The 20,552-nt window shown below is 64.0% G+C and overlaps 2 protein-coding genes across 2 annotated transcripts; both read left to right on the top strand.

Moving 5' to 3' along the window:
* Positions 1-13: 13 nt before the first annotated feature.
* CHLRE_03g175700v5 (uncharacterized protein) lies at positions 14-5,559 on the top strand. The gene is made up of 11 exons (XM_043060955.1): positions 14-240; positions 496-571; positions 986-1,064; positions 1,298-1,480; positions 1,740-1,874; positions 2,044-2,190; positions 2,473-2,668; positions 2,804-3,205; positions 3,423-3,884; positions 4,096-4,228; positions 4,790-5,559. The coding sequence occupies exons 1-11, from the start codon at positions 165-167 to the stop codon at positions 4,950-4,952; spliced, it is 2,052 nt and encodes a 683-aa protein (XP_042926084.1). The 5' UTR covers positions 14-164; the 3' UTR covers positions 4,953-5,559.
* A 524-nt stretch (positions 5,560-6,083) lies between these two features.
* Positions 6,084-19,282, top strand: CHLRE_03g175650v5 (uncharacterized protein). Its single transcript, XM_001703224.3, has 16 exons — positions 6,084-6,560; positions 6,648-6,714; positions 6,877-7,399; positions 7,555-7,898; positions 8,022-8,329; positions 8,498-8,806; positions 8,933-9,195; positions 9,356-9,557; positions 9,716-9,842; positions 10,190-10,341; positions 10,443-11,894; positions 12,060-12,273; positions 12,363-12,656; positions 12,788-14,766; positions 14,872-15,279; positions 15,415-19,282. The coding sequence occupies exons 1-16, from the start codon at positions 6,439-6,441 to the stop codon at positions 18,293-18,295; spliced, it is 9,645 nt and encodes a 3,214-aa protein (XP_001703276.2). The 5' UTR covers positions 6,084-6,438; the 3' UTR covers positions 18,296-19,282.
* The last annotated feature ends 1,270 nt before the right edge of the window (positions 19,283-20,552 follow it).

The raw sequence follows: 20,552 nt of genomic DNA, 5'->3' as shown, positions 1-20,552 counted from the left end.
ACGTTAGACGCCTGCATCGTTTTGGGCCATGGATTTGCTATCAAGAATTTACCTATACAGAATTGTGCACAAGCCCCGGCCGAAACGCGCACCAAAAACACGCCAATCACTTTGCAAATCCCCGTAGGTGCACCACCTCTAAGGTGTGCGCGCGCAACTGAGCCATGGCAGATTATGAAGTGAACCTGTACGCTCGGTACGAGGCGCGGCTGCTATCAGGCCAGTCCTTCAAGCCCACAAGTAGGTTTGGGTTATACGCGGGTCCTTCACAACTAGCGTCGCACGGGTCGGCATGCCCTGGTTGCTGCAGTTCGCCGTTATGCCTGTGCCCCAACTGTCCTACCGCCCCTCTGCACCGCTCGCACCTCTCCGATCTAGCACGCCCCTGTGCAGCACGACTCAATCTTACCTTCAGCCCCCAAGTCCTGTCCTCAAACTCTGCCCTCAACGCATGCCCTCGAACTCTGCCCTCCCCACCTGCCTGGACACCGTCAGTCATTCCCGCCGTCATCATCACGGGGTTCCTGGGCAGCGGAAAGACCACTCTCGTCCAACACGTGCTGCGGAACAGGTGCGATGGTGTGGTGGTGGTGTGGAGGCGGTGTGGCGGTGACGCTGTCCATGCACATCGCTGCGACTGGGACACACAGCAGCGCCTGCGTTGCACCGGATCCGGCGCTTCTGTGCGCTCGTGAACGCGCCGTGCAGCCACACGTGGCCTCGCCTCTCTTCCGACCTCCTGCATCACCGCCTCAGAGAGCCGTAGAGCCTGAGTTGCGCTCCTTATGCCTGTCCACTGCGCCCCTTGCTGCAAAGTCTCACACACCCACGCTAACCCACGTACCCAGGCACCCTCCCTCCACGCCCTTACCTCGCACGCGTCCACCCGTCAACACGGGCGGCTGGCGCTGCCGCCGCCGCGCCTACACATGTACCCACCCATATTCCGCCCCGCACCTGAAGCATTGCAACGCCGCGACCGCAGGGGCGCACTGCGCATTGCGGTGCTGATCAACGAGGTGGGGCGAGTGGACGTTGACTCGGAGCTGGTCAACGCCAAGCAGGTGCGTTGCGCGCCCCCCACTACCGATGCGCAGCCTGCCAAACGCAGCTAACCGGTGTGGTACCGTGCGTTCTTCACCCATGGCGGGCTAGTGGGCTTGGTTACGCCCAAGGTGCCACCTACTGCCCTACCTGTGTTAGAAAGAATCCAGGGCATTGCGTTGCCCCCGCGACTTCGTTGCCACGGCTTGTTCGCGGCTTCGCCCATCCCGCTGCGCCCTCATTCCCCATGCAGAGCAATGCGGCTCTGGGGCTGCCGGCGACGGACCTCAGCGGCGGCTGCATCTGCTGCTCCCGCTCGGAAGACCTGGCGGCGGCGCTGCGGCGGCTGAGGGCGCCGCCGGCGGCCGCGGGGCCAGGCGGCGGCGGCGGCGCCACTGCGGCGGATGCGGCGCCGTGTGACTACCTCCTGGTCGAGGTGGGCACCTGTGCGTGTGCGTGTGCGTGTGCGGTGGGAAAGCACAAGGAGAAGGGTGTTGGTGGGTTGGCTGCATGGTTGAGGGCGGGTGTTCGTGTCACGGCACGCGCACGTGCGCCGGATGCCAGATTCCATTCACTCAGCCACTGTGCCGCCCCCACAGCCAATCCCTCCCCCGCCCCCTCCCCCCCCGTCGCCCTCCCCGCGTCGCCCTCCCCCCATCCTTTCGACGCCTCTCTCACTCACCTGCCCACCCCAGACGTCGGGTGCCGCGGACGCGGGCCCCCTGGCCGAGGCGCTGGTGGAGGCGGGCTTTCGGCTGGACGCGGTGGTTGCCGTGGTGGACGCAGAGGCGGGGCCGGAGGCGCTGAAGCACCCCGTGGCGCGGGCGCAGGTGGGGATGCCGCAGCGGTTGGCGGCGGCTGTGGGGGGCTGGGCGGCTGGAGAAGGATGAGGGCGAGAAGGTCTGGATGCCACGCTGCAAGTCACGGCGGTCCTCAGTTGGGCCTACCCGGAGTTGACTGCGGTGTCCTCCCCACACCCCGCGCCCGGCCGTGCCGCAGGTGTGCTGCTCCGATGTGGTGGTGCTCAACAAGTGCGACCTGGTGGCGGGCGGGACGGGCAGCGGGCTGGGCGCCATGTCGGACCTGGAGGACGCGCTGTCCGACATGGCGCCCGGCGTGCGGGTGGTGCGGGCGCGGTACGGCGAGGTGCGTCGAGCGTGTGTGTATGCGTGTGGGGATACTGAGGCAAGGGAGGGGGCGGACACTGTGCGCGCGCACTGCGTGTGTGCATGTGTGCATGTGTGTGTGTGTGTGTCATGTCAGGTGGGTTTGAGCGTGCGCGATGCACAGGTCTGCTGTTGCAACAGCAGCCTGCGTGCACACATGCGTCTGCCCTGTCCTATCGCCACCCATTGCCCATTGGCCACACACGGGGAGCCTAGGAGAACCAAACCCAACGTGCGCCTGGGGGCCTCTCGACCGCTGTAGGTGCCTCTGACCACCGTGTTGGACGTGGTGCCGGTGGAGGCGGCAGCCGCAGCCGCACAAGCGCCAGCAGCCGCAGCCACCTCAGCGGCAACCAATGCCGCTGGCGGTGGTGGTGGCGGCGGCGGCGAGGGCTTCATGTCACATGAGTCAATGCCTAGCATCACCACTACCGGCGGCGGCTACCGCCTCGCCACAGGTGCGGGCATACCTGGCTGTCGCTAGGCCCGCAACCTTTAACTGAGATGCAGGCCGCAACGAATGGCTCCAGAGCAGGCAGCAACGCCCGTATCCTAACCTGCCCCACCGGTCGTGGCGTGTGTTTGACGCACAGGGCCCCTCACCGCAGACGGTCTTGCGGTGGGCAGTGCCCGCCACACCAAGCGACGCGCCGCGCCGCTGCCGCTGCCACCCATCCCGCCACCCGGCGCCCGTGGTGGCAGCGGCACAACGCCAGCAGGGCCTGCCGACCCGCACCACCACCACCACCACGACCACGACCATCACCAACAGGAGGGCCACGAGCACACGAGGCACCCACACGACCCCCACAGCGACGCGCACCCTGGCAGTAGCGCCTCAGCGTCTGACGCACATGCGCACGCACACGCACACGCACATGCACATGCGCAGCTTCACAGCGGCTTCTTCACCGAGTCGGTGGTGGCGGGGGAACGGCCGTGCAGCCTGGTGACCTTTGCAGACTTTGTCACAAGGCGCCTGGTGCGGGAGCCAGGTGTGTAGACGCCGCTATTGCCGCCGTTACCACTGGTGCGCGTCTTCTAAGAGCTCTTTGACAATACTGCACCTGCCAGTATCTCGTTTACCGGTACCTAAAATCGCGCACCTTCGTGCTAGCCAAGCGCCTTTCCAACCCTCGCTCTTTACGGAAGCCACTGCCCTCCCCCCCCAACGCTTTACTACTTCACTCGTCATGCCTCACTATCCTGCAGCGCTGCTGCGCAGCAAGGGCGTGCTGTGGTTCGGCGAGCGGCGGGCGCAACGCTTCACCTTCCACCTCAGCGGCCGGCGGCGGGTGGAGCTGAGCCAGGAGGGGCCGTGGGAGGGGCCGCCCAGCTGCAGCATCGTTTTCATAGGCACGGACGCGGCAGCCATGGCGGCGTTGCGGCAGAGGTTTGAGCAGGAGGTGTTGGGCGCCGACAACACAATGGTGGCGGAGGCAGAGGCGGAGGTGGAGACAGGGGCGGAGGCGGTGGTGGAGGCGGATCCAGAAGCGCAGGCAGCAGTGGCGGTGCTGGGGGAGTGCATTGCGGCGAATGACAAGATGGAGCTGCTGCCGGCGGCACCTGCCGCGCGCCCCACCTCTGGTGCGGGGCAGTCACACGTCAGCAGTAGTGGCGGCGGCGGCGGCGGGCGGCTTGTGGGCTTCACCCTGCGGAGCTCCCCGCTGCACGGTAGGCTTGCCGGGTGGGCTTCATCTGGCGACGTGTCGGTGCGCCATCCATTAACCTTGTTAGTTTGCGGTCATTCGGGGCCGCATCACCACCCGCCTGTTGCAATCGCATCACTGCCGCCGCCGGCACTCTCCCTCCCCGACTGACACGGCCCCCGCCGGGCGCTCGCGACCCACCTTGGCCCAACCGTCCCTGCCCCACCATTCCGCAGGCATCAACGGCGAGGAGCTCAACGCGGAGCTGGTGCGGCGAGCCAACGCCGACGGCAGCGGGTTGCTGCTGCTGGCGGCCGTGACGGCGCCCGGCTCCATCAGTGCCGTGACGGGCGTGCAGGCGCGAGACAGGTAGGTGGGAGAGGGAGAGAGAAGGAGGGAGGGGTCCAGGCGTGACTACGGTACTTCTAAGGGGAGATTAGTCGGAGCCAACGTCAAAAGGAACGGAGGCCAACAACCGGGAGGTGGGAATGTAGAGCTCACGGTGAGGCTGCACAGTATGAGGGCAGGGGCGGTGGCCGGTGCGAGTGAGACTGGGACGCAGGCCTGCGTGAATGTGCGTTGCGCGCGCGGGAGAGAGGCCGCAGCCGTGGCGAGTGGTGGCAGCTGTTGCGGCCTACTTCAATCAGTCCGGGCACGGTGGTGTCTATATGGGCGCATGCTGGCGGTGCGTCAGGGCTAGCTGGGTTCTGACCGTGCCCATGTTGTAGAACACACACTCACTCACTCACTCACTCACTCACTCACTCACTCACTCACTCACTCACTCACTCACTCACTCACTCTCACACACACACACACACACACACACACACACACACACACACACACACGCACGCACGCACGGACGCACGGACGCACGCACGCACGGTGTCGTTGTGCTTTCATAACACTATACACAATGCATTGCAGGGTGCAGAGCTTGTTGGTGGCGGCGGTCGCAACCCCAGCAGCTGCGCAGCAGCAGGCGGAGGCGCTGATGGCAGCGGCGGAGCCGATCCTGCGAAAGGCGTGGGGGCACGTGCACAACTGCAAGTGCGACGTGGCGGGGGCTGTGCAGGCGCTGCAGCGCTGATGCTTCATGTGTCCATGAGGCCTAGAGGCGAAGCTGGTGACTTGTCACGGCTTGTGGGAGTTTACAGTTGCAATGCGTTTTTGTCCGCACTCGCGCAGCACGGTGGCTGTGACAGCCCTGGTGCAAGTCAGGGTTGCACTGTACTAGCCATTTTCTTATAATACGCGTATTAATACGCAGTACACAGCTTTCTAGTACAATACACCATAATTCACTTATAATACGCCGGCGAGCAAGGGTTAGTACGTGCTATAGTACGTCCCATGCAACCTATGCCCGGTCCCATTGCAAATTTCGCTCTCCGTGTTCCTCCTTAGTATCCTTCCCTGTATCCTACTATACATTACCATACTCGAGGCCGTTACAGCTCGCTATGCTGTTGGAAACGCATACTTGTTAGTAAATGTCGAGAAATGAGCGGAGTGACAACTGCGCAGCCTTTTTGCCTACTGTTTGGCCATCAAGTATATCCATCCAGAGCTCCATTGCGCGTATCCAATAGGGCAGGCTCGGTTCGCGCATCGCATCGGCCATCGTGTCACTGATATCAGGCTTTTGGTTGTGAGCAACTACACACACAGAATCATATTATGCTTAAGACGTTGCCTATGTTGCGTCTATGTTGCCTCTCGCCACTGCACTGTGCCACCGACGCATTGACACGGCACGACCACCGGCCACCGGCACCCGCCGGCGACCCCCACACCCCCGCCCCCCGCCCCCCTGGCGTATTTTGCGCCGTACTGAGACCCAGGAGAGGCGTACTAGTACTCAGTACGTACTAGTACGTACTAACACGTACTGAGTACTGTGCAACCCTGGTGCAAGTTGGTTACCAACGGAGTCACGATGCGGGGTTTGGGCTATCGTCAGGTGTTAGCTAGTTTTGGCCCAGCAAGAGTCCACCCCTGCTTCCCTCCGAGCATTCCCAAGCCTGAGACAGGCGCCGCAAGCCTGTACACGTGGTGATGCCAGTGGAGAACACCAGTGCTGTGGAAAACACCAGGACAAGCGCAGAGGACTTGCGGGGACACGCAGCCCCTGAACTGGCGCCCAAAACCTTTCGACAGGTCCTCAGAGAGGTCAAGAGCTCATAAAAACATGGGAAGTGTTCTCCACACTGTTGCTTTAACGGAAAGTGGTCGCCAAAGGCAAGTTCGCACCAGCAGCCGTGTCGTATGCTGAACAGGTGGGTAATTATGCAATTGTGCTCCAAAGCAGCCCTCGTTTGATGTATAGCAAACAGTAGTAACAATTGATCTAAGTAGCTCGCCAGGGTTCAAGAAAAGAGCAGTTTGTTTCACTCGAACGGAGCCGCCTTCGGCCAGCCAACATGTGCTAACCCGGCCTGGAGAAACATTAATTTAGTCGTGATGAGGTGCAATAGTAGCCAGTCCAATTTGCATGGTCTCTGCAGCCGCGGCTTTACTCGAGCTGCTGCGTCGGAATGCCCTCTATAGCCACTCGATGACCAGGATGTGTCAGCATGATGTGTGCCATACTTCTAATGTGCGTATTCTGGTTTGTGCTTGGAGCCGCGTCGCCGCTTGGCGATGCCCAGACACCAGCAGCGCCTGGCTCTTCAGCAGACACGTCCTCGGAACCCAGGTATAATGATCTGTAGATAGCAAGTGCATATTGGATCGCTGCCGTTCGACTTTGGCTTAACACAGCGCGTTTTCTGCCCAATTGCAGAGGCAGTTTGCCCAGGTACCTTCAGTCAGCCGGCTGCGTCCGGCTGTTGGCAAGCTCGGCCGCACAGGTAGCTCAAGGCGTGCCGAACGAGCAGTTTCCATGTGTCAGTCATGCGTACATGATTTTGGGGTCGTGTCGGGGAGTCAGGCACCCACACACATCCCAGGCGCACACGTCCCGTATGACGCTCTGACGGTCGTCATGCTCCTCGGCCCCTCGCTCCGCACAGGGAGGCGGTCCTCTCCAAGTGGGCATCCGCCTTCCGCAGAATAGGTTCTGGCTCGATCGCCTCGTAGGAGAGATCACGGTCACAGAGGGCAACGGCACAGGTTATCACGCGCCTGTGCTGTTTCAGCTCCCGGCCGCCAGCGGGCACTCGTCAAATGCCACAACGACGGAGGCAGCGGATGCCGCCGACGCTTGGTTGGTGCCGGCGCACGAGCTCTCAGAGCTGATGGCGCGGGGCGTGGCGGCTGATGTGGGTCGGCTGCTTCAGGCCGACCGGAGCTCGGGTTGGTGGGATGTGGCGCCTCAGTACCGGGAGGCGCTGGCGCTGTACGGGGGCACAGTGGCGGCGGTGCCTCTGGGCGCGGGGCCGCTGCTCATGTTCGTGCGCTCGGACGTGCTGGCGGCGGCAGGACAGCCGGTGCCGCCGCAGTCCTGGCAGGCGCTGCTGGCGTTCGCGGAGCGGTACAGCGGCATGCGGCGGCCGCACGACCCAGCGCACGCCCTGTGCCTGCCCGCGGGACCAGGTGCGTTGCCTATGTGCCCCAGAGCAGCAGGCAGGCCTGCTTGAGGGTCGCGGAGAAGGCTGTTGCACACTTGCGCTCGACCCTGCGCGCCCTGATGTCTCACTTTTGGGTCGCTTTTGTCCCAGCCACCTGCGCCCTCCCCGCCTGCCCCACAGACTGCACCCGGCTGCACCTGCTGCATGCTGTGTGGGCGTCTGTGGCTCAGACCCGCGGCCGGCGCCAGGGCCTGTACTTCGACCCCTGGACCGGCGCGCCCCGACTGGACACGGCCGCACTGCACTACGCCCTGCAGCTCGTGGCCAACCTGACCGCGGCGGCGGCGCCGCAGACCCGGGCAGGGTTGCCCGGTGCCGCCGCGGCATGCGGCGTGGGCACGGCAGCTGCAGCAGCTGACGACGGCTGCATGTGCACAAGTGCTGCAGACATCAATGCTGACAGCACGCCGCTTTCGACCTGCTCATGTGCTGTGACTCTCAAGGCCGGGACGGACCACATGCAGGTAGGCGGACCGCAAACTGGCTGCGTGGCCTGGAGGTTGCGATAGCTGGCCGAGCCATGGCATGCATGCTGTTCACGCGCCTGACTGCATCCTCACTTCATGCCGCTGTCGCACTGCGCCCAGGCTATCCGAGAATGCATCCAGGAGGTTGGGCCGGCTGGCGCACGGTACCAGGTGTTCGGTGCGCCTGGATCCGAAACCGTGTGGAAAGAGGACGACGACACGCTGGCACCCTGCAACGCCGAGACGTGCCCAGGCGCTGATGTTCTTGAGGCGCTGGAGGTGTCGGCGGCAGCACCCATTGCTGTAGCCGCTGGAACCGCGGCTGCGCAAGACCTGCCTACTGATGCTGCCGGAACGGCCCGGCAGGCTCTGGTAAACCGGAGCCCCTGGCTGACCGCGGTGTCCCTTGTCGGCGTGATAAACAGCAGGTGCGCGCATGTCCGGCTTCTTGGCGAGTTCGGGGGCTATGTTGTGGATGCTGCAAAGCAGCAGCCGGGGGCTTGTCGCCCCCTAAGAACATAAACGAGCTTTATATGCTGTCACCTCTAATGACCGTATGCCCTCGGTATGCCGGAACACGGCATAATCTGCCGCAGGTCTTCGCCCGAGGCCCAGATGCGGTCTTACCTGCTGCTGTCGGCACTGGCGCTGCGGCTCCGATGCCAGTGGGCTGGCAACAACACGGCAGGGCCCCTCGACGGGTCTGGCGCGCTGGCTCGGATGGGCCTTATGGGAGACTGCTATGCCGGGCAGCTCGATGCAGCTCAAGCAGCAGCCGCAGCTTCGTCATCCTATGATGCCGCTGCCGAGCTCTGGCGCGATGTGCTGCGCGTGTCCCGAGCTGAGGCCATGCACCCCAACGCTGACTGGGACCTTGGCATGGCGGCGTCACAGCAGCAGCTGCGGTGAGGAGGATGCGGTACTCTCTACGGGCTGGAGTGGGCTGCTGGGGTCCTTCTGATGGTCGCCCAAAGCGCAAGCACGCACGCAACTGATTACTGTGTTGCTGTGGTGCTTTCCCACCTGCACAGGACCGTCATGCTGGGCCTCCTTGCAAACGCAACATCCTGCGGCGCCCTGCACCTCACCGGCATCGGCTCGCAGACATCGGCAGCAGCACCTCCGCCTGCTTCCGACAGCAGCTGCTGGGGCGCATTGCAAGCCGCGCTACGGGCCGCCCAGGCCCACATTGCGGCGGCCTACCCGCCGGAAGCTGTGTTGCCTTCCCTGCGCAACGAACTGGACTTGGACCACAAGATTGCTTCAAATGCGGTCATGCAGGCGCCGGAGAAATGTGAGAACTAGGGTACCGTGATACAAGTACCGTATTGGGATGGGGATTCCTTGCTTACTGCTTCTGTAACATCCGCATTCTTACTGCGGTCGGTTACCATTTTGATGCGAGCCGCACATATACAGCTGACGCCCCGGTCCCTGCCTCTCCTTCCCATCAGCTCTGCATGAGGTCCACCAGCTGGTGCTGCTCATCCTGGGCGTCGCCTGTGGCGCGGTGGTGCTAGTAGCGCTGCTGCTGCTGCTGCAGCGGCGGCGGCTAACGCTGTTGGGGCACGTGGTCGCCAAGATGATGCCGCAGGCCGGGCGCAGCTCCGCACGCCCTGCGCCATTCGGCCGAGACATGTGCCTGGTGGTCACTGAGTGAGCGCGCGTGTGCAGGGTCTCGGCAGGGCCCAGATGCAAGCAGGGGGGGATGCAAGCACATGTGGTACCGCGCGCGCCACGCCTTATGTAGGGCCTCGGCCTCCAAGCCCCTCTGCGCACGCCACCCTTCCCCATTTCCGTCCCTGACAATGCAGCATCCAAGACTCTACGTCGCTTTGGGAATGCCTGCCGCCCGCCGAGATGGATGCAGCCATCGACCTTCACCATGCGTGCCTGCGTACGCTGGTGCTGAAGCACGAGGGCTACGAGAGCGCAACTGAGGTACGCACAGGGTGCCTGCGGGCCATCGGACAGGCCTTTATAATGCTAGATTACTGTTGTCAGCGGTAGTATCTGCACGGATGCGAAGGAGAGGCGGGGCAGCGAGCGCACCTTGCCGACTGGATCCAGGGTCAGTCCTGGGACCGAGCTCACAATTCGTTGTCTCAACTAACCGTTATAACACCATGTCACTTGTAGTATAACATTATTATTGGCTTGCGCAACCTGTTGCCAGCTGAGCAATGGACCTTGTCACCAAAGCCGATACCCAAGCTTCGGAACATGCGTAGCCTTACACTCAGTTTTATGCTCCATGTCCGCTGCCGGCGTCTTGACACCGGGCGCAGGGCGATTCGTTCATCCTTGCGTTCTGGACGCCGTTCCACGCGCTCGCTTTCGCGCTCGAGGCTCAAACAGCGCTTCTGGACGTGGCATGGCCGGCTCGGCTGCTGGAGGAGGCTGTGTGCTCTCCCGTAATCACGTCGCTGGAGCCGGGATGGTGAGCCTGAGTTTTACTCGCCTGTGTCTCCTCCTTTCGCGCTTTCTCCGACAACCCCGTTCACATGACTTTGCCGCATCCACCCTTTCCTTACTCCTCAGGCCCTTCAACGCGCCGCGTCCCAGCGACAACACGGCGGAGCACCCGTCAGCTTCCACCGGAATCCCGTCGTCAACTTTCATGTCGCCGCGCAGCAGCGCCCCTGCGAGGTTGACCCGGCACGTGGCGATGGGCTTGAGCCCGCGGTCCATGGCCACGGCATGCGGTGCTTCACCCATACTGGGGTTTGGCGGCTTCAGCCGGGCCTCTTCTCAGCAGGGACCGGAGGGCTTGTCCGCGCTGGAGCAGGGGCGTGGAAGCGATCTAGGCGGGGAGGGTGCGTCGACACCTCCCTTCCGGCCCAACAGCACGCCAGCCGAGGCGGACGGCATGGAGTTTCTGCCGGTTACCTCCTATGGCGTGCTTCGTGATGTGGGTCGGGAAGAGGATTTGGCCGCGGCCGCGCATGAGTACGGCGCCGGCTTGAGCTACAATATCCTGAGTGCCGGCTACCTGAGTATCGGCGCGGAGTCGCACACTGGTACTGGCGTGCTCGGCCTTCAAGAGGGTACGTCGCCGCCAGCGTCCCCGTCGCCGGTGCCGCCGCAACACGCCATCGGCGGCAGCCCGCTTCAGGAGATGCTGTGGGCTGCGGCTGCAGTCGGGACCGCCTGCCCCATGGACCCGATGGCCCTGGGCGCGGAATCCGAGCTTGTCGTGCTGCCCGTAGTGCAGCGGACGCACTCTGAAGTCTCGCCGCAGCAGCACCCCCTAATGGTGGCGGCCCCCAGCATCGCCCCTACAGCAGTTGCTGGTGAGCTCAAGTCACGCCGGGCCCCACCCCGCATGCTGCGGCCGGCGCTGGATTTGCTACTGGGCAGCGGGCGCACAAAGGACGTGCGGCCGTCACTTGATCTACCCCAGGCTACCAAGCACCCGGCAACGCGTGGGGCCATCAGTAACCCCCTGTCGTCGTTCGCAGCGACAGCGGTGGTGACTGGTGAGAACTGCCTGGAGGCGGTGGAGGGGGACAGCTGCGGCGGCAACACCGTCACCGCCGCTGCCACCAGGGACAGCAGTCATGACCGGAGCTACCTCTCCAGCGGCATGCTTCTTGGCAGAGGCACCAACAACAGCGGCGCCGGGCTGCGTGCTACCACCAGGACTGCTGCAATGGCATTTTCCAGCATACACGGAGACCAGAACGAAAACGCCAACGCAGCGATCACCACACAAGGAGCTGCACGGTTCTCTACCTCATCCATGACGACCGCCCGTGCGGCCGGCGCAGCCCCTGCCTGTACCGTGTCTCCAGAGCATGAGCCCCAGCTCAACCGCAATGAGCGACTGGGTGATTGGCTGCGGCGGGTTGCCGGCAGCCGCTCTAACGCATCCTCTGCGTCCGGCGCTCCTGGCGCGAAGCCTGGCGACCCCCCGCCCGCCTACCTCAACCGCCAGCGGCGTGAAGCTGCAGATGACGTGTACGATTCAGCGACTGAGCACTGCGTCCTTAGGTGAGCGGCTTTGCGCGTGTCGGTTATAATCAGTCTGACCCGGATGCGCAGACCTGTATCGTCATACCCTGCGCTTGTGTTGGCTTGTCTCTGTCTGACCCAAATGACAAGCCGTGTCATGACAAACTGCTCCTCAACGTCTGACTTGCCGATTCGCATGTGCAGGGGCCTGCGGGTGCGGGTAGGTGTGTCGCTGGGGCCCATCAACCCGGCCGAGATGTCGCACAATGCGGCCAGCCAGCGCACCGTATACGGCGGCGCGGCGGCGGTGCTGGCCAAGGCCGTCAGCGACGCGGCGCACGGCGGCATGGTCACGCTCACGGGTGACGTGTTCGAGCGGCTCCGGTTTCACACGCCAGCGAAGCTACCATCTCACTTTGTAAGTTCGCTCGCGTGCTGCTGTGCCTTCCTGACATTTACATGCCGGGCGCCAGTCTGCTCACCTGTATCCCCTTTGCCTATGTACAGGCCATTCGTGCCGGACGCTTTTCCTTGGGCAGCTGCAGCGGTGAAACGGATGTGTACACGATCTGGCCAGAAAGCCTGACCCAGCGGATGGCGCTTTTGCCGCCGCCCAGGTGCTTGGCAAGCGCGGTATCGCCCTCCGTCTACGACGCGCCTGTGCGGCGTGCCGCCGTGGCGGTGCTGCACGTGCCTGCGCTGCCTGCGCTCAAGGTGTGGGACGCAGCGGTCACAACGGCCGCGGTGGGCGTGCTGTGCGGCGTGGCGCAGCGGGAGGCCCGCGCACATGGTGGCTACCTGGTAAGCATCACCGTGGGCAAGGCGCGCGGTGTTTCTGTGTGCGCTGGTTTGGAAGAGCGGAAGAGCTGCACGCAATGTCATGCTCGTGAGAGAAAGCCGTTGACCTTGCAGCATCTTTGCGTGTGTTGCAGGTGCTCACTTCAGCCCATGAACGGGCGTTGCAGGCGCTTTCCGGCGGCGTGCAGCGGCCAGTGGGGCTGGTGCCGATGGAACCTCTAATGGCAGCGTTCAGCACCGCCCTGGACGCCGCCCGCTGGGCGCTGGCGGTGCAGGAGGGCCTGTCGGCGCCGGACTGCCCCTGGCCGCCAGCGCTGCTGCAGCACGAGCTGTGCTGCGAAGCCGTGCTGCCGTTGCTGGAGGAGACGCATCCCTCATTAAGCGGTGCCATGGCGGCAGCGCCGTCGGGGACCCTCACAGTGCATCCGTTCGTCGGGCAACACCTGCAGCAGACGCAGTCGGCGCACACGCGGCGGCGCTCCTACGACCGGCCCTCCCTCACAGGGCTGATGTCGTCCTCCTCTGCGGGAAGGTGGCTACAGGGCCACATGCCCATGCGCAGACCCGGCGGCTCACAGTCAGCCGCCGGGGACGCGCTCAACAGCGGCAGCAGCGTTGCTGCGCTGCAGCTCCAGCCTCTGACCTCGCCAGCATCACCGCAGACAGGCAGCCCTCGTGCCAATCCTGCGACGCTGACCATCGCCCCACCCGTTCTGCCCGAAGCCCTTCGCTACTTGCCTGCTGGCCGCAACAGCAGGGTGTCGACACCCCTGCCGGCCAGCTCGTGCATCGTCACTATGCCTCCGGCGATGTTGCGCAAGCGAGGGAGCGCCGACACTGCCACGGCCCAGCTCATACTCAACCAGCAGCACCGCGCCGTAATGCTGCACAACTCGGCTCTGCTGCGCGCGCAATCGTACGCCTCGGTACGTTCCGTGGTCAACCAGTCCACCGGAACCGGCTGTGGGCCTGCGGAGACTGCGGCGTCTGGCCTGGGCATGCAAGCGCCTCAAAGCCCCACGGAACGCGCGTGCCACAGCCAGGCCAGCGACGAGCACACGGACAGCGCGCCGCTGCCCGTTCTCGGCACATCCGCAACAACCAGCAGCGCCTTCAGCGGCGCCATGTCCAACCCTATCTCCGCCCAATACGCTGCTTCTGCTGCGATGGCGGCTGCAGGTCCTATGATGCTGGGCGCGCTGGGGCTGCCGTCGGCCTGGCCCCGGCACATGTACGCGCGCCCGAACACGGCCTGGAGGCCGGTGCTGGATGTCGCCGAGGAGCGGTCCGGAGGAAGCTCGGATGAGCCGGATGAAGTTGCGGGCGGTGCTGACCGGGACGGCTCGCATCTCAGCCGGAACGGGCGCCTGGCGTCGCCAGGCGGCGGCGTGTGGCCCAGCACCTCAGCCGCAGCACCCTTTAGCACCAGCATGATTGGTGGTGGACGTGCCAGCCTTGATTCTGCACTCACGTCAGCAAGGTCAGATGCGGGCCCCATCATGTCTGGCGAGGAGCCCACACCGTCACTCCAGACCAGACAGCTGGGGCAGGGCAGGGCACCTTCCATGGACGCCGGCGCGCGATCATTCCATAGCAGGCCTTCGCAGGGCCACCTCCAGGCGGCGCAGCTCGATGTGGCGCAGCAGGCGCGGCCTCCGTTGGGCCGGCTACCGTCAGTCTCCAAGTTGCTGCTACGACCAGCTCCAGCTGCAGCCGGCCTCAGCCAGGTGGACATCTCGTCTGCTAATGGCAGCGTATTCAACTATGCCGCAGCCAGTGACGAGCCAGACACCAACCGCAGGGTTCCAAGCAAACACCACTCTCCCCTGCCGGCCGACAGCGACGCCGGCGGCGCAAGCCAGCCGTCCCCAACTACCGTGTCTCAGCGGGCATCGCTATGCCGCGATGCCACGGTCTTAGGGAGAGGCGCGAGTGGCGCCGAAGGTCGGCTGGATACGGAGCCCAGTGTGGCGGCGTCGCCGCTCCTGGGCGGCGGAAGCGAGGTCGAGGGATATGGCGGTGACGTCCCGCCGTCGCCATTCAGCGCGGTGGCGGGTGCGGATGCCATCCGAGACGCCGCCCCTGGGTGGACTCTGCTGGTCCGCGGTCTCAGGTAAGGGCAGCGCAGACGTGACCGCAAACGTCCTTGTCGCGCCGTGAATGTGGTTCGGTCCGTTCATGACACCAACGTGGCTCCTCCCGCTCTACGTACATGCAGGGTCCAGGTGGGCATTGACGTGGGAACGGTTGGGTGGTGCGTGCCGCCCGCCACTGCGCGCCTCGCCTACACGGGCCACCCCGTCCTGCGCGCTGAGAAGCTTGCGCACCGGGCGCGTCCAGGCCAAGTGGTGCTCAGCGAGCGTGCCAACGAGCAAGTGGGCGCCACACAGCTTGCGCAGATGGAGGAGTGGATGGACGGCACCCAGACGCAGGGCGGCTTCCAGCTCAGCCCCCGACCCAGCCAACAGCATCTGCACCAGCAGTCGCATGCTCCGGCTGAGATTGCGGAGGCTGCTTCGGCGGAGCAAGGCCTCCGCACGCTCGGGCGGCCGCTGATGACGGCGCAGCTGCCCAAGCCGACCAATCGGCTGCGCCGGTCACAGAAGCGCTCCGCGTTCGTATGCAGGTATGTGCAACCTTTCATGACGCGCTCCCTGCATTGACTCCTCGCGAAAGCGGCCACGTCGCGCCGTGCTCACTCGCAGGACTTCTCTTCCCTCCTGACGCTCCACATCTGTGCCTTCCTTCCTCCCCCTGCCAGGTTCACACGATGGGACCAGGCGTTTGGGGCCATGTACGCGCAGGTCTGTTCACCGCCGCAGCCGGTGTCCACGTCTGCGCAGCTGTACGGCACCCTTCAGGGCAGCCCAGGCGCCCCTCGCGCGGCTAGCCAGGGCGGCGGCGCGCTGCATGCACGCATTCTCGCCGGCCGTGGCGGCTCGCCGGCGGCGTCGCAGCTATCGCGTGAGGGTAGCTTGGCCTACGGCGTCGCCGCCCCTGGTCGCAGCCCTGCAAGCCACACGTCGCCGCGGTCGTCCGCGGTTGGGATGATGGAGGGCATGCTGTCCGGCATCCACAAAATGGCGTCGGGCGCGCTCATTGGCGAGGGTGTTGGAGGCGGCGACGGCCTCTGGCTGGGGTCGGCACCACGCATTCGGACGCCTCCGCACACGCCGCTGGGCGGTGCCAGCCACGGCGGCCGATCGCGGTTGTCCAACGCTGGCGCTGTGCTCGCCTCGGCCGCCACCCGGCTGCTCAGTGGCGGCTCCGCCGCAGCGGCCGCGGCTGCTGCCGCGTTTGGCGGCTCCAAAGTGGACGAATCTTCTGGCAGCGGTGTTGCAGGCAGCAGTGCCTCGAGGCTGCATGTCAGCAGCTTCCAGGCTGCCGTTCAGGCTGGGCGCGAGCGAGCTGCCGCCACATCGACAAGCAATGTCATTGCACAAGGCGGCATGTCACGGTCACAAGGCGGCATGCTCGACATTGGACACCAGCAACCCGTGCCGCAGCTTATTCCCGCGTCCGCGCCAACCTCCCCAGCTGGCTCCTTCGGCAACAACTGGCCGCAGGCGGCGAGCACGCAGCACGCGCCTAGCAGGTCGACGCAGGCCCTGCTCCAGCAGACCGTGTCTGGATGGGGCGGAGCCAGCCCACCGCTGCACGACCCGCACCCGGCACTGGGGGCCAGCGGTAGCGGCAACTGGGCGAGCATGGGCGGCGCAACCATGCCGCTGGTGATGTGCACGCGCCTTGATGAGCTGGACGATGGCTGTGGCGCCGAGTCTGGCGCCAGCAGAAGGCAAATGCGGGGACGACAACACGTAGAAGGTGCAGGAGCCCGCAGCACCGGAGTGGGGCCTGTGCCCGAGGGCGTGGTCGGTCACACGGACTTGGACGAGCTCATGTGGCCGCCGGGCGTGCATGGCGGCAGCGCCAGTGGCGTGGGTGGCATACGTGGTGGGGCCATGGCTGCCACCGCATCTCAGCAGCAGCAAGGTCAGGCGCACGCGCACAAGCAATCGTCGCAGGCGTTGGCGCCGCACCCCGTGTCGCAAGGCCGGCCCCGCGCAGACGCGACGCCGCAGATGCATCCCATGGAGATGCTCCGCGGCCAGTCTGACTTCCTTGACTCGGATCGCGCCAACGGTGCAGCAGACCTCACAAGTGTGGCGCGGCCCTGTTCGGGCCAGGCCAGTCAGCAGGCGCCGCCAGACCACCACGCAGCCCCTGGAGTCGCGGGCGAGCGCTCCGCAGCCCGCGCGTGGCTCCGAGTGTCAGGCTGGCAGCCGCAGGGCCCTGCCCTTGCGCGGCTGCCCTCCGGGTATCCTCTCTCCGCGCCCACGGTGCCGGCGGGGCAGCCGGGCCCGAAAGCTACGGCTGCAATTGCTAAGGCTGCGCTCGCGCCGGAGCCGCGGCTGCAGGTGCAGCCGGCTGCTCCAGCTCCGCAACACTTGACGGTGGATGAAGCGCCGCTGCCCAATGGGGCGGCCGTGCTGCCGGCCCCGCTGCGGGCACTGCAGCAGCAGGTGTCGAGTGAGGCAGTAAGCACGTCCTCGAGCGTGACCTTCACGGCGCCCCCGCTAATTGACCAGCAGCAGGAGGAGGGCGTGGCGGGCAGCACCGAGCTCTGGCCGCGGCGCTACGTCCCCGTGCTCGTGTCATCCTCGCTCGCACCAGGACACCGCGGCTCGCGCATCCTAACGCAGCTAGGCGGCGGCAGTAGTGGCAGCCCCAGTGGCAGCGGCGGTGGCCAGGCACCGCGCAAGCCCGCAGTACGGCAGCTGCTGCCCGACGATGGCGAGATGGACGTCGACCTTTTGACAAGGCGGCACAGCGGCACCCCGGGCAGCGGAAGCGGGAGCGCCGGCAGCAGCGCCCTCAGCTTCGGCAAGAGCGTTGCCTTTGGGGTGGAAAGCGGGCTAGCCTTTGGAGGACTGGCTGCGGCTGCGGAGGCTGACCTTGTTGCACGGCACTCGCACGTGCTGCCAGGCCTACCGGAGGAGGCTTGCGTTTTGGGAGGGGATAGCGGGAGCTTGCCAATGGCGCCGCCACTGCATGGGTTGACTGGGAAGAGCGGCAGCAGCGGGAGCAGCGGGAGCCATGGAAGCCACGGCCGCGGCGTGGGACCTGCGCGCCGGCACACCAGGCACGCAGTCGCGCATGCCCGAGATGCATGGTCCCCGCCAGCAATGGCGGTAACGTATGAAAGCAGCCCACGCTCGCAGCAACACGAGATCGACCGCTTCTTTGCCAGCGGCGGCGCGTGCCACGCCGCGGGTGCGATTTCTACAGCGCCGGCACACCACCCGGCACCGCGGTGCGGCCACGCTGGAGATCAGGAGGAGCAGGAGGAGCTGGATGCCGGCAGCATGCAACAACCTGTTTCTTCAGACCATGTGTTGCTCACAATGGATGGGCTGGTGGATACCGCCGCCGCCGGTGGCCGGCTGAGCGTCCGCGGCACCCAGCAGCTCAGCAGCCTTGAGTTCTGGGTTGGCGCCGCCAGTGGCGGAGCACACACCGGCGCCACACAAACCGCGCCTGCTGCTGCGGCACCAGGTGTTGAGGCTCGTGAGTATGCCAACGGCGCAGGAGGAGGTATCGGCAGTGCTCCAATGGGTGCCGTTGTTGGCCTTCACGCATGACTCTTCACGGGAGGACTACGTAACATATGTATGCAACGAAACGAGAAGCGTGGGTCAGAAATCTGCGTCACCGAACAAATTTAAATTTTCATACGCCGATCTCAACCGTTATCGGTGATCTGTTCTCATGCTTTCGGGTTCTGTTGAGCCACAGAGGCTTTAATTCATACAGCAGGCAGGCAGGCGTCTTGAGAATTATTGTAAGTTGCGTGCAGCGCTAGCTGCTCATGTTGGCGAGAATCTTGCGGCGAGAGAAGAACTGTACCATGGAATGCTTGACCTATCGGCTGTGCGTGCCGCAGGTGGCGATGTTGTTGGTTAGTTGTACGGCTCGTACGGTATCTTGGTCAAAGGCTCATCACTTTGGCGTAAACTAGGCGTACAAGGGTTCTTGTATGTGGGCTGCATATAACAGCGCTCATGCCGCTGCCACCAGGTTTGAGTAGCAGCTGAAGAAAGTGACTAAAGGCTGCGGTGTTAGAGCTCTGCCGCCTCTGGGTGATGGCCCGCGCTTGCTTGGTGTTGGGCTAGATTAGTGCGACCTGCCACTTTAGAGGTAGAGCTTGCGGCTATAGCTGACGGTGTAAATTGGTGCGAAACATTGCAAAAATATCCGGGTACGATCCGGGTACGTGGTGGGTTACATGGCTGAACGTGAGCTTCACGTCCTACTGGATTGGCGGCGGAGAGAAGCCGGGCAGGATGCGCGGTGTCGTGGGATAAACTCTTGCTTGCATGTGGCTACCAGGTTTCTGGACTCGGCTTGCCCAGCGCACAATCGCTGTGCCGTACTAAACTTCGCAGTTACCGGTATACGGACATAGTCCCCTGCCAGGGACGGCGGCCCTCCTCGTCTTTCCAAGCTATTTGCTGTTTGATATCTGTGCCCAGCACCTGGCTCCTTGGGCACTGTTTCGAAAGGCATGGCAGCCCTTCTAAGTTGACAATCGCGCAGGGCTGGACTCAAACGTAAGTTGCCAAGATCCCCTCGCATGTGACAAGTGTTCCCCGGTCACGGGAAAAGGGGCTGAGCCCCTCCCAGGGTTGCACTGTACTAGCCATTTTCTTATAATACGCGTATTAATACGCAGTACACAGCTTTCTAGAACAATACACCATAATTCACTATAATACGCCGGCGAGCAAGGGTTAGTACGTGCTATAGTACGTCCCATGCAGCCTATGCCCGGTCCCATTGCAAATTTCGCTCTCCGTGTTCCTCCTTAGTATCCTTCCCTGTATCCTACTATACATGACCATACTCAAGGCCGTTACAGCTCGCTATGCTGTTGGAAACGCATACTTGTTATTAAATGTCGAGAAATGAGCGGAGTGACAACTGCGCAGCCTGTTTTGCCTACTGTTTGGCCATCGAGTCTATCCATCCAGAGCTCCATTGCGCGTCCAATAGGGCAGGCTCGGTTCGCGCATCGCATCGGCCATCGTGTCACGCACTGATATCAGGCTTTTGGTTGTGAGCAACTACACACACAGAATCATATCATGCTTAAGACGCCTATGTTGCATCTATGTTGCCTCTCGCCACTGCACTGTGCCACCGACGCATTGACACGGCACGACCACCGGCCACCGGCACCCGCCGCAACCCCCACACCCCCGCCCCCCGCCCCCCTGGCGTATTTTGCGCCGTACTGAGACCCAGGTGAGGCGTACTAGTACTCAGTACGTACTAGTACGTACTAACACGTACTGAGTACTGTGCAACCCTGGCCCCTCCAAAGTCTGAGGCCGAACAACCTCATCGCCCGGACATAGCCGGGGTCGGTGCGTACAGGCACAGCCCTCCATGCGTCCAGCCACGTCCCGCTGCCAAGCACAAGCACAGCAGGCAACAAACCAGCAGAAAATACTCTCGCCACAACACTCCTCACTGCTGCGGCCTACCACATACTGTGCTGTGCTATGGCAGGGCCGCAGGCCGCGCTCTACCAAGGAGCATCTCCATGTTCGTCGCAGAGTTGGCGTCGCGGCCCTGCGGTGCAACATTCAACCGGACGGCACCTACTGAGCCTGTCTGATACCTGACCCGGCCCCCGAACCGGACTGCACCTGTGCCAGACTTACCTACACAGTCCCACAGTGTTGGCACACTTGGACATCACAGGCACCAGTTTATGGCGACACCCTAAGTGCTTTGGCCACTATCGAAGATGCTTTGAGACTAACAATGCGAAGTCGAGTCCTAGGGGAAGGGAACTTGACCGGATTGCAGGCTCTTGAGCGGAAGGCGGGTTGT

Source organism: Chlamydomonas reinhardtii, chromosome 3 (assembly GCF_000002595.2).
Source record: "Chlamydomonas reinhardtii strain CC-503 cw92 mt+ chromosome 3, whole genome shotgun sequence".
Classification (NCBI taxonomy): domain Eukaryota; kingdom Viridiplantae; phylum Chlorophyta; class Chlorophyceae; order Chlamydomonadales; family Chlamydomonadaceae; genus Chlamydomonas; species Chlamydomonas reinhardtii.
This window is presented reverse-complemented; position numbering and strand designations above follow the sequence as displayed.